Raw genomic sequence first — 16,237 nt, 5'->3', positions numbered from 1 at the left:
TTCATTCCCATGTTTTACAATCAAGACGTGATTGATTTTTCACAAGACTTGGGCATTTATACACATATAAGTTTGAGCATTTTGGCTCTGCTGTGGGAAAAAGTAGCAATAACTCATTCATTGTAAGGCAAAAATTGTCACAAAATGACTAAATGTAAAAAATATATATTTTAGTGACATGTTGCACCTGCTTACACACTTCACTTCTATTACGACACACAGTGTCACTGTACTGAAAAGCACTCACATCCATAGTCATAACATGTTTGTCACAAGATTAACATGTTCTTCCCAATAGTTAATTGCTGTTTCCATGGGAGAGCGATTCATGCAGTCACACAGAGAGAAAACACATCTGCTCAAACACCTGCTTTGATCCAAGTGAAAAGAGACGCTCAGACATGGGTAATAAAGCAAGTCTGGGTAGGTGTGCATATTAGTCATGATGCAGAACATCAATCTGTTGGCACAGTAGAGTGGGGCTGTAGAGACACGCCCTGCCTTAGCCCATCATAAAAGAAATCTCTTTAGATTATTTGGTATGGACAGGGCCAGATTTAGGAGGGTGTAGGCCCCACTTAATCACTGTTATATATATACATAATAATAATAATAATAACAATTATTCATTGTTCTTATCTACCTACAAGTTCACAAAAACAGTCACTATTCACCATGAGAGAGGCTGATGGTCATCTCTCCATGCAAGCTTTACAACAGTCACTAAAAGTTGATTGCCAACTTTTTTGCTATATTTTGCATGCATACCCACAAAAAATGTCAGCAAGTCAGATTTTTAAAATCATGATCAGCCAGAAAATTGCCACCGGTGCACCTTTAATGAATGTAAAGATATGATTAGGACAGTTCCTCCTGCTGCTGCTAGCTGGAAGCTAAAGTTAGTTCCACTTTTTTGACTTCACATTGAGCGCGAGCGAGCAGAGCTCGCAGTCGCATTACTTTTCTATGACTTTAGCCGTTTTCTCTTTCAATCATTCTGTTGCTTTTTTCCACTCATGGAAACTGGTTTCCATGAGTGGAGGATAACTCAACCTGGGTTTGGACTTTCTCACCACTTGCGAGCTGGCTTTCAAAAACCCGATCTGGAGAAGAATGGTTTCTGATGTTTGTAAAGATGTTCCGATGCTTTAAAAGATCGGAGAGGGACGATGGGTCTATTACATGTCCGCTCTTCTTTCTCTTTCTTTCCTGTGCTGCGCTGTCATTCATTCTGTTGTCCGCCATCTTGAGAAATCAGTCCCTGCTGCTCTGCCCCAAAGAGTAAGAAGCGTCCAACTTGGACCAATAATCAAGCACTCATGATGGATGTTTGCCAGAACAAAGCAGACATTTTTTCAACACCGCCAAAATGCTCTTAGCCAGTGATAAAATTAAGACATTCTGACTTTATTTATTCACAAAAATACAAAGCATCATTCGGGCCCCCCGAACCACCAGGGCCCCGGGCTGCAGCCCTGGTAAGTCTGTGCTAAAATCCGGGCTTGGATATGCATTATTTACAGATGGAGCGTTAAAGTGTTGGGGTTAGATTTTGGTTAAGATTTACATTTTTTTTTAACATTAAAAAAAAATGTAAATCATTCTGTTTGTCTTTTTGTCTTTCTGTATGTGTAAGAAAGACAAAGAGATTTAGATTGGAAGAGTGCCTGGTATTTTTGCAGAAAAACAACAGAGCTCCAGACTTACCAAGGTAGCTGGAGGAACATTTATCTTCATTTGACCTGAATCACTTTATTTCCAGTGAATGTGCAGAGACTCTCAGCGGCTGTGTGCTTTTAAGGCTTAACATCGGCATCAAAAGTTTAGGACTTTAGAGTTTGGATATGGATTTGTGTGAACACCTCTTGTCTTTATTTTTCTTCTGAATAATTGTACATTAGCTCAGAGCCTGAGCTAATTTTGGAGAGAATGTCCAGTATTTTCACAGCCGACATTCTGTTATGAGCTCTATGTCATTTTCTTCTCTCTCTTTTTCCCATAGGCATCACCTCACTATTTCATAGTCCTACTGCAGCCTTTCTTTCTGTCGATCTGACTCATCATCCCCACTCCAGACAATATGCAGCCTGTCACCCAAATTGACATGTGTAGTCTCATGTTACCTTTTTTCATATCACCAAAATCCACTTCACAAATCCTACTCTTCCATGTCTCTGCTGTAAAAAAAAAAAAAACACACACACACACAAACAACTGAATCTTTTTTATCTATGAGATCATGGCTTACTCAATTTCTGCATCGTGATTATGGTTAATATTCCTGGCTGAAACAAATGGAAACAAATATAACAAGCAGAAAATCAACAAAACACAATTTGGATTTATGTGCAACCATTCGTATATCTTTATATTTCCATTTGAAAAAAAAGGAATAAAAAAGGTGAATAACATTATAGTTAGAAGAGGAATTACATGACCCAGATAGGTAGTGTTATTATTATTATTATTATTATTATTATTATTATTATTATTATTATTATTATTATTATTATTATTATTTGTATGTTGGTCAGTGGTTAAGACTCAAGTTTCAGAGTAAGTTTGGTAAAGATTTACTATTTTTGTTGCAAGACTTCAGACTTGACTTTGAAAATCTTTTGCAAACATTTATTATGTAAGGTCAACATTGATCATATTACAAGTATGTAATACAAAGCCTTCACCAATGTCATTAACTTAAGTACTTAAAATGACCAGATTGTTTTTCAATAGAACAGCATAGGTGAAAAACTAATTTCATGGACCTAAATGGAATTTAAAAGAAATCGAAGGACACCTCCTCCATGTAATAGACAGTTTAAACTATTTTTTTTTTCCACATGGGAAGAAGAAAATGAGAAAATATCACAAATTTGAAAGTAAATACAAAACAATTTTACATCTTTATAACCAAATCGTTTTAGCATCTATGTGAAAGTCTCCTCTGAATCCTTGTTTATAAAGCAGCACACACACTCAAACACACACACACTACGCCTGTCACATAAAAGCAAAGTGGGGATAAGGGTATCACAAAAAAAGCAATGTGAGAAAAAGAGAACAATCATGAAAAGGACATTTGGGGCAGACCACTAATTACCTTTCCAAGCAAACCGATGTGATTGATGTGCACAGGGGAAGACTACCTAATAGAAGAGACACATATAAACACACAATGCATTGCAAAGATAAAAAGATAACCATCAATCATACGCATCTAGCATCCATGTGTTTGAACTATTTGAGCCAACCAGACTGATCAGCGAAAAGCTGGATGTGCACCGGAATAAGAACGAGATAATAAAAAATGCCATAATCAAGCTTTTTTTGTGTGTTGCAATTATTTAACTAAATTACTCATTAGGTTTGAAAACACTGTGCATTCATTGTACTAATGAGTATTAGAGAATGATTAATGATACACACCCCTAAATGACATCACAAGAAAGGCATTGATCAAGCGTCATTGATACAAACATTTCCACAGGCCTGCACATGCTGGTCCATCTGACTTCTGAACACTGCCATTTGACATCATAATTGGATTTTGTTGCATAAAATACTTTGAGATACAATGAATCTTGTGTACAAAGCACAATTTTTCTTTCTTTGTTGTAAAATACAACAATTTGTGGCAAAGAAAGATTTCTCCAACACACAAAAGCATAATATCTATTAGTTTATAGCTGTTTCATTGTAGTGCTTCACATCATAATGTATATAAGTAATAAAAATACTGCAATATATCTCATATTCACCTTCAAAATTTATTTTGCAATATAATGCATACAATATTTTGATGTATTGCAAGACTTCACATCACATCACACATATATACCCCTCATGTGACCTTCATTAGATTTATTGGTGAGACTTATTCTTTAAAAATGGAGAAGGTGGAATTGACTCGGATGGGTTCACTTTTAGTTTTTTCAAAAATCTGTTTTTCAAACAATTGTTATGACAGTATAAGACAGGTTATGTGTGAAAAAAATCGAGTTCCTCTGACTTCTCCCAGTATTAACTGCAAAAATACACAACTTGGTCAGAAATAACCAACCAATGCCAGGAGGAGGGTCTTAGCACTGTCAAGCAGCATATACACAAGGCTTACTGACAGCGTTTAGATTTTTTTCTTGCCTCTTTTTTGTTGTTTTTGAATAAGTTCAGCACATTTCTTCTGCTCGCTGTTGCAGCTCATGGACGAGATGGATTTTTCTCAAAGATTACCAATATAACTGTCACCATGTTAGATATGGTGACAGTTTTTACAAATATGAAAAAAGTGATTATTTTTTTAAATAAATGTTACATACTGTAGCTGAAACAAAGTCTGACCACCAAAACAACAGTTGTCCCGTTCTTTATACTTTGACATTTTCACCAGGTGTGCCATTTCTGCTCTACTGAATGAAGCGGGGAACAAAATTAGTATGTTGCATTTCTACATCTCTTTAAGAAATGTATTCTTCAAACACATGCCGCAGCAGCTTCAGGGACAAGAGGAACAGAACTATTGATGCAAGCAGAGGGAGAAAATATTTCACTGCAGCATTTTAGCTCGCTCTGCCACATGCATAAACTTATAAAGGGTTGTTAAATCAAATAATCCTTCTTAAGTGACTGTGAAGGGAAAATAGAAAGTACTTGCCAGTGGGATCAATAAAGTATCATAATGTTGTAAATGACATGACTCCAAACACTGTTCATGTGACAGACAGAGAGATTGATTTGTTTCTTTGAGGCCTACAGGTAAGATTTATCTTATCTTATGACAGCAATGGAGTTGTTAGTTTCATGTTGTCCTGTCAATGTTATAACCACCAGCAAATTACATCTGGATACACACATAAAAAAAAAAAAAAGAAAAAGAAAAACCCGTGCCATTTGCGGAGAAATTTAAACTTGTTCTGTAACTTATACAAACAATGATCTTCCTCACTCACTTAAACTGTGTCTGCGCCGACCATTAAGAGCCATGTAGCAGTTTTCGCCACATTTAAAGAGACTCACCGCTTTCACGGGCACATATACTGTATATTTCACCGTGACTGCTCTCGTGTGAAAGTGGTTTGAGTTTGAGGGCAGAAACAGCTTAGCCATGCAGTGAAAATGACTTGCTAACAGATGCCAGGCTCTGACTGAGACACAACATCCTGCAGGCAATACTTAGAAGAAAATGAATCCACATCTCTGCCTTTTCTTCTCATATCTCTTCTCATGTCATTCTTCTGTTCTGTGCTTTGTAACTTTATGCCCCATCCTTGAGTCTTGCACCTTTCCATGGAACATCTTTTTGATGCAGCTATAAGGCTCATGCAGCTCTGACTGACGGGGTGGAAATCAAAATTCATGCCGGCCATTCAAAAATATAACAAGCCAAGTAATATGCTTTGTGTTATTTAAGCAAAACCAACTAAAAAATAAGTAATGAGGAAATAATTAAAAGTACACAACTTATGTGTTGTCAATTAGGATGGTTCGTTTAATAACACAGATGTTTTGTAGCAATAATGTTCCAGGACCTCTGGAAGTCCATAAACAAGACTGTGACGTTAATTGGTCTCTAATTTACAGTTAGGTTTGATTGATTCCATAGATGGTTGCTTGTCCTGTTCATCACGATGTTGCACTGAGATAAACGGGCGACCTGTCCAGAGCGTAATCTGCCTCCAGCCAAATGACCAATGCCCGCCTATGATAGGCACCACTAGGTTTAAACAAAGGATGGCTGGACAACAGCTTTCTTTTTTTTGTTTGTTTTGACAGCGACCACTCTTTTAGTCCAATCGATTTTCTGGAAAGCCTTCAGTGATTCAGTATGGGGTTCACTGGGTTTCCCAAAAGTTATTCTGACTGGAGCTGGGCAACATCAGTGAAACATATTAATGTGATAATTCAGATAAATATTGCAATAAGGAAATTGATTAAAACTAGCTCACATTTTTCACATTTCCCTACACCCTTGGTATGCATCAGGATCCAATGTTTTGGGACCTTGAGAAAAAGAGGGACACTTTATGCAAGATACGGTCAATGTGGACAGAACATGTCAAGTCTGTTATGGCAGATTTTTTGTAAACCTTGTTGTCATTCAGATTGATGGTTTGATTTTGATGTCAATGATTGTATTCTGGCTGCCCCAGCACCCCCTTTTATGTTTTGTTTCATTTTGGTTTGTTTTGTTTTGTCTTGGTTTAGTTTGTTTTGGTTTGATTTGGGGGTTTTTCTCAGTAAAAATTATGAAAAATGAGAATTTAAAAAGTTAGAATGAAATCAATTTACTGTAATTATAATATTAAAATGTAGAATAAATAAAAACGTCAACACATATAAAACAACTTCAAACAGTTCTCTGTAAATGTGCATTTGTGCTTTGGAGCTCATCTTGACTGAGGGAGGAGATGACCTTTGCTCTCCTTGTCTTTTTTTATGACTGGCTGATGACTGATTGATGTGGACAAAACGTCCCAAAAGAGTTGTTCTGATGCTTTAAAAACTAAGTGCTATGATTTGATTGCTGTAATCATTAATGATTCGTGTCATAACGGGGTACGTTGTGTTCAGGTCAGTACCTGTGAAGTCATATTTAGCACCAGCTGAGCAGAGAGGGGTAGGGGGGTCTCAAAATGCAGCTCAGGCACATCACTGCCCCCAGCAGATCTGTTACAGAAATCAAAATGCTCTTTGAGTTTCCAGTAGCATGTAATTTGGTCACATTTGCTCAACACTTTCTAAAGTTGCATGCATTTTGCTAAGAGTCGGTGGTAATTTCCAGCCCCTGTCAGACAGGGGTGTAAGGTAATATTTATATACTTTAAAAACATTTGAGTGGATTGTGACACTTGATGTATTCTGAATAAGAAATGAGAAATTGATGTACGTCTTTGTGTTTCTTTTAATATCTTTGAATCCAGGATGGTGGAGTACTCCCTGGACCTGCAAAACATCAACTTGTCTGCCATCCGCACGGTTCGGGTTCTTCGGCCGCTGAAAGCCATCAACAGAGTCCCAAGTGAGAAAAGCTTAAGTATTTTTGTTGTTAACTGGAGGTTGTACGCATTGCAAAGGTGTCTTAGTATTTATTAATTTTGCTGTTTGAAGTTGACCTGTGTTGCAATATACAGCTTGAGCTTTTCTTTTTTCCTTTTCTTGAGCTTCTCTGTGTTGTCACATCTATCTGTCAGTTTACATCAAGCTGAAATGCAGTTGCATGAAAATTCATGGAGATGAATTTCATTTTTCTTGCATCTCTGGGAGTTTCTTTTTTTCCATCCTTACACCACAATTCCCCAGTGGGGATGATTAAACTTTCATCTAATCCTTCATAACAAAGTCAGCTCAAACCTTGAGTCACGGCCTTATCTAATTTATAAACCACACATTAATGCTGCTTCAACGATCAGTGTGTGACCATAGATCCGTTCTCCTCATCTAATTCTCCGTTTGTAAATCTGATCGATTCATTTGTACCGCTGCCATAATTGGCAGCTTGTCATCATAATAATTAGCAATTAGCCTGAACCAGCAAGGCCTGGAGTCGTGTCATTGCTGTACATTTGTGTAGACAGTTGAAAATAGATGAAAGCTGTTTGAATATTTGAGAATTGAGAAAAATATTTGTATAGCAAAAATGGATGTGACAACACTTTTTTTGTCCACTTATGTTTTACATAGATTACTTTTTTTTGGTTTGTATGTTGGAAATCATTTATGATTTCCAAGAAAAAAAATTAAAATGGCCCATGCTGCCCCAGAAGGCTCTAATGATGCTTGACTCAACACAAAAAACAGCAAAGAATGAACATCCTGAGCACAACTAATATTGCCCACAGTGTCCCAATCAATCTATCGCATCCTGAATTGAGTTCTGCACATATGGCAAGAAAAAAACACTGCATGATAATGGAATCAATATCTGCAGTTCTGTTAGCTACTTAGATCGAACTGCCAAGCTGGCACACCAGGTTTTAGATCTGTGAGATCTCAACAAAGAAGCTGTACCAGACTATTCATTACATTCCCCGTCTTCCTCCGTGAAACTGGTTGTCACTTCCTCTCAGTCATTGCCTTCACAATAGCAGAAAAAAGTGAGAATGTGGAGGGGGGGGAATTACACTCTTAGGGTAGTGATGGTGGAATACAAAGTATGAATGAGGAAAAGCAAAATACATTTTGCCAAGTCTGCAACAGACTTAGCAAATGGTGTAGTAGAATTTCAAAACCTAGAAATGTAAAAAGCTCTTCTCTGAAAAGTTCTTTAAAACTCTTATCTATTTTCATGCCCAAAGCTTCATGCAGATGCAAATTATAATTGCATCAATTACATTCTGTTTTGCAAAAATGTCCATTCTAATTTGGCCAGTGGCTTTAGTGACATATTCTGACGAACAAGCCTTCCTTCCAATGAAGTTGTAAAAGAGGAACCTGCTCAGTCAAATATCTGGTTCACCGGCAGCACTTAGGGAAATGGTTTGGAAAATGTATGAAGACAAGCATGTACGCTGCCTTAGAGAAAAGTGAACTGGTTGAAAACAAATTTTCCTTTTTGTAGGTGATTATATTTTCCTTCTTGCCTGTGCAGATATATGGGTTTATCTTTGCATACGTAGCTCATAAGCAGCTAAAACATTAAGATACCGTTTATCTATCTTTTGCAGATTGTTGTACAAGGGTATTTATATACTTTGTATTGATCTGCAAAGTATGTATACTTCTGTGCATAATTAGTGTGTGCAACTCCTACTCTGTTTGAGAATGTCTGAAGTAAAAAAGCAAGGGGATGAAGCTATTTGTTCTTTCTCCAGCTGGATTGCTACTTTGCCCACAGGTACAAAGGCAGCATGAGCACTTCCTGACCCCTCACACACCTCAATTTGTAACCCTCCTACAAGGAGCAGATAATAGCAGTGTGTGGCATATGTGAATGTGTGCTGTTGTGTTAAACTTTGTTTTTGAGGAAATTGGTGTGATATAGAAGGAGTGCTAGACAGAACTATTTGGAGGGAGGGGGCCAACGAACACCACAGAAACTGAAAGGAGGAGAAGAAAAGGGAAGAGAGGATTTTCTTTTCCTTTGGTGAAAGGCACAGGCAGGGAGCCAAAAATGTGTTAGCGGTGTGGTGCAAGCTGAGGCATCCATCTTTATATGAGAACAGCAGCTGACAAACAAAAAGAAGTCAGTGAAAAGGCAAGAAATGAAGACAGGTAGATGGGCATGGCGAATGGAAAATATTTTTTAGTGCCACTGTAAAAAAGAGAAAATATTGATAGTTAACATTTTTCCACCATAAGACGTGCTTTATTTGTATTCTCCATTTTATGATTTTTTGTCATTCGGTTCCTCCTTCTTTTCCTTGTTACAGAGTTTGCACACCATATTTTTTGGCAGATTGTCTCCCTCTCTACCCCTTTGTTTCCCTCAATCCATCTCTTCCTCTCTCCAGCCAATTAGGCCTAATGGAGCAGTGGCCTAATGACAAGAACCCTGGGGAACAAATACATTTAGACTCGCCTCCAGCCATCAGCACGCTAGCAATGTTACTGCTTCCCATTTAAAGTTGACGAAACAAATCAGCCAGAGATGACAAACCGGTTTAAATTAATTGTCCAAAAAAAAAAAAAATCCAAACGTTAATTGAAATATATTTAAGAAACTATTTCAGCATACAAAAAAATCTGCAGGAGAGTCATTGACATTTCCCCCATTTCCAATAAATTTGGATTTTCCAAAGCCTGTTGTAATTTCTACTTCAGTCCAGAGGTGGATCCACCCATCCCCAACACAAACAGATGGGCACTGAAAATAAAAAGATAGAAGGGTAATGATTTTATGCACCCAGGTTTTTCAAAGTACTTCTTTTCTGAAAAGCTCTAGAGAGAATAAGTACAAAAGAGAGTAAGTACAAATAGTTTTTGTCCTTTTTTTGTTTTGTTTGTATTTCCTTCTAATTCATGTAAAGCACGTTGTGCCATATTGTTGCAGACAATGTGCTATGACAAATACAATCACCTCACCTTACCTTGACTGATCAGATTACTAATAACTGGAGCATAAACGACCCACAAGATTCTCCTTTAAATATCCACACTTAAAAAATGGGAAACTCATTTTTCTAACTTAACAAAATATGCAATTTCATCAAGGTGGTTGCATGTCTTAGTTAATAATGGCCACGTAAAGACACTGCATACATGTATAAATTACTGGTTTTCAGTAACTAGTAATCTAACGCTTTGGTATTTCAAATCCAGGAGTCAGACTACAGTTACTTATCAAAATCACTTTGACTTACTGTGATTAAATTTTATTTTGTTTTCCTCTATAAGTCTTGGGAATGTCTATGCAGCAGTAATCTAGCAAAGCTACTTTTTCAAGGAGTAATCAGTAATCTGACTATACCATCACTGCATGCAAAACTGGTACCTATCTCCAGCAATTATTGGGCAAGAGGCAGGGATACACCCTTGATAGATCACCAGTCTATCACAAGGAAACACACAAAGGAGAAGAAGCCCTGGATACACACTCTCATATGGGCAATTTAGAGTAATCAATTAACCAAACAGCTGTTTCTGGATAATGAGAAAAAGCTGGAGTACCTAGAAGAAGCCCATACATGCATGAGAAGAGATGCATATCTGTACATAATTCTTGGATTTGAACCAAGGACCTTCTTGCTGCAAAGCAAGCAGTGCTACAAGCTTTGCATTTGAAAATCTTTTTTTAAGGAATGTTAAGATTTTAAAACAGACAACCTCTGTGTTTACATTGCTCTGTGTCTGCATAGTGAATAAGCCACAGGTATTTTCACTTCTGTAAATATAATTATCTTCTTCTTCTGCCTCCTCCATCTTTCTCATTTCCACAGCTTTTTTTTTCCTGTCACTCATTCTGATAGCAGCTTACATGTGCTGTTGAGACACATTAACCGACCGCTGAGCTGTTTTTCATGAATTAAAGCTCAGAGAAACAACACACATTTTTGATGAGTGGATGATACACTTTCACTGTAACGCCATCTCTGTGCAGTGATCTCATCATAGGGGTCTCACCTCACTTGCTCATTAGACCAATCAGTTGTCATTATGTTCTGCTAATCACAGTATCAGTGCAGTATGTCATCACAGTGAGACAGGCTCATCAACAGGGGATAAGGTCATCATTATTCGACAGGGGACACATTCGTGTTTCTGCAATTAGGCATCATCTCATCATGACTGTAACCTCATGTAGTCTGGAAATGCATCAGTGTTACTGATGTTTCAATTGATCTTTGAACGAGCTCATTTCAAGCTGTTGCCAATGATATATTTGTTTTCCTTGGGTGTTTTTTCCCCTATTTATTTGGAGCTCTTCTGCAGTTTTGAAATGTGCGATGTCAAATCTCAGCTGCTGGTTAAAAATTAATTAGAATTTTCTCGTGGGTAATTAAATCAAAAGCTTTCGGAGTCCCTTTCAGCTTTCAGTCCTCTGCTGAATGAGAACACAATCAAGAAGACAAAAAAGGTCAAGGCCACAAGCAGTTCAGAAACTAAACAGATTTTAAAAACATAAACCACACTAAAGACCAGGTAGAGGTCGCCACCAAGTTCATGGCCAGATTTTAATCCTAACCCTAATAGCACTATTCAGAGATGCAATGCTGTGCAAATGTACCTAATTATAATAGCAGATATACAGGACCCCAAAATAAATTTCTGCTTTGTCTCTATAGAGACAAAGCAGCCCTGATGCTAACATATCCACAAAACATATTAAAGATTGCGTAACACTTTATTTGCTACCACTGAGGAGAGCTGTGCAGGTGTGTTAGAATCATGACAGCAAACCAGCAAAAAGCAAAAGACTTTGCACAGTTCTCCCCCCAAACCAACCAACTGAGTTGAGTAACGCTGTTGGATGCAGGTAATGTTAGCCAAATGATGACTAGCTAATACTAGAACAGCACCAATAAGCTTGTTGACAAATGATCTATAGGCTACTGATGTTGTCTATGTTCAAAAGTGGATAGTACTTGTTACATTCACTCGAGTAACATTTTTGGGAAAAAAAAAGTATTATTAGTGCACTGTACCTTCTTTTACTTGAGTGATATTATTATTACTATGTAGATTCTGGAGTTAGGGCTGATCTACTGTTATGACCTTAGGTGTAAACCAGTCAACTGCTTTTGTTTTTTTGTGTGTTTCAGTTTGCTATAAGGGTACCGAGCAAAGCTTCAGGCCAAAAGAAAGACATGTCTATAATGTAATTTTTGTGAAATGTGTAAAAAGATGAAATACATGCAATTTTTTCTCTTTTTTTTCTGCAATCAGTAATAGTTTTCTGCTACAGACTGATTAACATGCTAATCCTTGCAGGTATGCGCATTCTGGTGAACCTGCTGCTAGACACTCTCCCCATGCTGGGCAATGTGCTGCTTCTCTGCTTCTTCGTCTTCTTCATCTTCGGCATCATCGGCGTGCAGTTATGGGCGGGACTCCTGAGGAACCGATGCTACCCTGAGGAGAACTTCACCATGTGAGTAAAAAGAAAAAAGACAACACGATGCTCAAGTGGGATTTGCGACACTTCTTCCTAAAACCTCTAGTGTTTGCTTTCCACATTTCGTCACCTCATCAAACCAATATTATGCCAAGAAATCTATCAACTCTCTTTGAATGTTCCTTTTTACAAATTATTTTTGCATATTTTGAATAAGCCAGAAAGCAAAACTCATTTACATGCTTTCATCGTTAATCTTTTTCGCTGCTGCCTGCAGATTCTCTTCTCCATCTGGCTCTTAAACGGCAAAAAAAAAGAAAAAAAAAACGTTACAGGAGTCTTTCTCTTTTGCAACTGTGAACGCGATTAGTTTCCAGCTGCAGTCCTCCATATTTACGACGCCACGTGACAGCGTCACCCACTGTGTCTTAGTGCAGGACTCTGTTTGATTGCCTTTCCTGCATGCTTGCCTCAGCTCCCTGAAAGACATACAAACACGTGTGAGTTCTAATATATGTTGAAGCTACACAGTGATGAACCTCTGCTCTTCTGACACAGGTATATCTAAAGACTGACACACTCCTGCTATGATTCATGTAGGATTTGATTTGTGCCTTCATCTCACCTATTACTCAACCAAAGCATTATGCCTGTGGATTCTTTATATCATTGCACTAGATATAGTCAGTGGGCCTGGAGTGCTTAATTAGAAAGGTGTGAGTTAGTACTACAGGACTATTATGCTAAGTAAAGGGCATATGTTTGCGAGGTTATAATGAAGTGGGCTAAGTGCTGCTGTCAAGTGCAGCATTTGCTTGGCAATTTTATGGCCTCTCTCTGTTGGCCGGCATGATTTATTTTCTCCACAGTGGTTTGATTTCAACAAGTTCCTACAAGATTAGATATTCTGTAGTTTTATTTTTTTCTGAAAGTTACATCTTTTCCAAGATTTTGTTGTATCTTTTAAAAAGGCCAATGTAATTAGAAAAGACATTTTAATGGTGCAGTGTGTAGGGTGTCCTCTCTGTGTTGTCCGCAGGTTTCAGCCAGCAGGCTAATTCCTGTCTCAATCTGCCATTTGTTTCTGAACTTTTTATTGTTTTTATTTATTTTTTACACGTACCACAGCTTTCTGTGCTACTCCCACTTCTTGGTCCTTGCCTCCACCTCGCTCTCCATTGGCAGGTGTCTTCTCAGTGTGAAGTCAGGTTGTGCTGTGCCATGCTGTGTGATGCCAAGTCTCTAAGCAGGGGGGACAACAACCTTCATTCATGCTCCACTAGTCTTTCTTCCTTCCCTTTATGTCTTTCTTGAATTTAACCAATCTTTTGTTGGAATTTCTTTTTGACTTTTTACACTAAAAGGTAAATTTATATCTAAGACTATGACGAGTTTGGATAAGGAGGATTATTTTAAAATCAGATGTGTTTTCTTAACTATAGGTTTACATGCTACATGTGTGCTTAGAGGTGAAACAATTTCCATCTAAAGAACAAACATATCTGACGTTTTTTGAAGCTGTAAGTCACATCTGGCTATGGACTCTGTTGCACTTTTTTGGACTTTAAGTACATCACATTATGTTCACTTTCACTTTACTACCTCACCAGGTGCATCCTTCTAAATAAAAATACAGCCGTACAACCCGGTACACTTCCAGTTCTCCATTTTGATCATTGAAATCACAAAAACCTGCTTTGTGTCATATGGAGAAAAAAAGAAGAAAAATAAACAACATAGGAGCATAAGTGTGCTGCCTAGCAGATATGTTATCCACTTTCAGTCACCAATCACATCTCATCATGTCGCTCAGCTATTTGCCTCACCCCTTCAGCTTTGGGCTGGCAAATTATCCTTTGGCTATTGATATCTGGAGGTAGCCACTAACCCACCTTCCGACCTTGTGAATGTAAGCAGCAAGAGACAATGGATGGACGACCAGTGACTAAGCTGTTCAATGAGTTTCAGAAATGAATTCTGAATAGTATTGGGAAAATTAGAAATTGCAGCAGTGTTGTTAAATTTTGCAATAACAATATTGGTTTTGATTGCTCCCACATTTTCTTTCTCTTCTCTTTTTCTACCGTTGACATGATGTTGCCACTACTATGTGATCAGTGGTGGGCATTGAGGGCAGTGGGAGTGCACCCAAAAGGCAAAGCGAGAGTGCATGGCACTTGAAATATAATAACTTGCCAAGAATAGCATCCAAGCAATCCTTTACCGTTACAGTTGTGACACTGCACACACTGACATTGGGATGAGGAAAGAGGTTCAATACATTGTGCAGTTCTATGTCATCCATTGTGCTTCCAATATGCTTCATAAGCTTGTTTTAAAGAACTGAAAAAAGTGCTACTATTGATCATGGTACACTTCCATGCTGTTACAATACCTGAACCATACAGAGGAGGTATGCTGATACTTTATCAGCCCCGATATCTGCAGGAAGAGAAAGGTTTAGATCAAAAGGATTGGGTATAAAATGAAAAACAGAAACCAACAAGAAATAGAGATGATTGGGAAGTCTGAAAAACATCAAGGGAGAGGATATGAATGTGATTATTGGAATGGACAGACAGAAAAAAGACAAGAGGAGTGAATGAAAGTGTTCACATTCAGAAAATGCTTCATAAAGCTTTCACAAATACTTCAGCTGTATTTGAACAATCCAGCTGACATGCATTTTCATACTCCAAAGGTCCTTATCTGCGATTTTCTTAAATATTAAATATTGTTACTTGTTTTTGTTGTTGTTGGCTCGATTTTGGGTTTCTGAATCAATTTAGTGCACTAGCCTTAATATAGTACTTTTCTTTCAAATTGCATAACTGAGACAATAGAAAATTGGAAAACTTGATTAAAAATTAAACATGTATTAAAATACATTCTTTACTATAAAGTCATTTAAAATTGATTTGAGTGTGATGCAAAAAATACATGAACATTTAAAAAATGTAAATGATTTAGGAAGAGATGGTGTTTATGTCGAAAACATACAGACCTTGCCCTATACATGTTGTGGAGAAAGGTTATGTTTCGTGGGATAGAGGTATTGAGAATTTTATTCCCTGTACTCTCCGTATCACTTTCACATTTTTATTATTTATAATAGTTTGAGGAGATTTATTCAGAGAACGCGCCTTATGAAATGTCTCATAATTTTTTCCTTCCTGTTTTTTTCTCACATCTGCTCTTCTTACAAGAATCTCCATAAAAAATTTAAAACATATTATTAAACAGGATAAAAATCTGACATTTGACATTTTTGTATTTATTAGACTCAACCTTCAGATTTACAACCTTATATATATATATATATATATATATATATATATTTTTTTTTTTTTTTTTTTTTTTTTTTTTGCACAGACCTTCAGGGATGACACTGCCAGCTCCCTACTACCGACCAGAAGAGGATGATGAGCGGCCCTTCATCTGCTCCCTGGCTTCTGATAACGGCATCATGTCATGCTCTGATGTACCAGCGAGGCGGGAAGGAGGTCGCATATGTTGTCTGGATAAGGAAGACGCTCTGCACAGACAGTCTCTGGGCCTGAGTCCTGAGCCCCTATCGAATGGCAGCGGCGCTGGTGAAGCTCTGGGTCTGTGCATCAACTGGAACCAGTACTATACACGGTGCCATACTGGAAGCACTAACCCCCACAAAGGAGCAATCAACTTTGACAACATTGTGTATGCCTGGATTGTCATTTTCCAGGTCGGTCCCATTCTTGCAAAGAGATCTAT

General features: G+C 37.7%; 1 protein-coding gene across 3 annotated transcripts in view; it reads left to right on the top strand.

The window, feature by feature from the left end:
• The window catches only part of LOC129363253 (voltage-dependent T-type calcium channel subunit alpha-1I-like), a 153,430-nt gene that overhangs the window by 82,292 nt on the left and 54,901 nt on the right, over positions 1–16,237 (top strand). For all 3 annotated transcript variants that reach the window (XM_055035235.1, XM_055035234.1, XM_055035236.1), the window contains exons 5-7: positions 6,918–7,015; positions 12,364–12,523; positions 15,860–16,208. In XM_055035235.1, coding sequence (XP_054891210.1) covers positions 6,918–7,015; positions 12,364–12,523; positions 15,860–16,208 — 607 coding nt within the window. The remainder of the gene's footprint in view (positions 1–6,917; positions 7,016–12,363; positions 12,524–15,859; positions 16,209–16,237) is intronic.

The sequence above is a fragment of the Poeciliopsis prolifica genome, unplaced genomic scaffold (assembly GCF_027474105.1).
Source record: "Poeciliopsis prolifica strain line A6 unplaced genomic scaffold, Auburn_PproV2 SCAFFOLD010, whole genome shotgun sequence".
NCBI classification, from domain to species: domain Eukaryota; kingdom Metazoa; phylum Chordata; class Actinopteri; order Cyprinodontiformes; family Poeciliidae; genus Poeciliopsis; species Poeciliopsis prolifica.
Note: the sequence above shows the minus strand (reverse complement) of the source record. Positions and strands in the feature narration are given on the sequence as shown.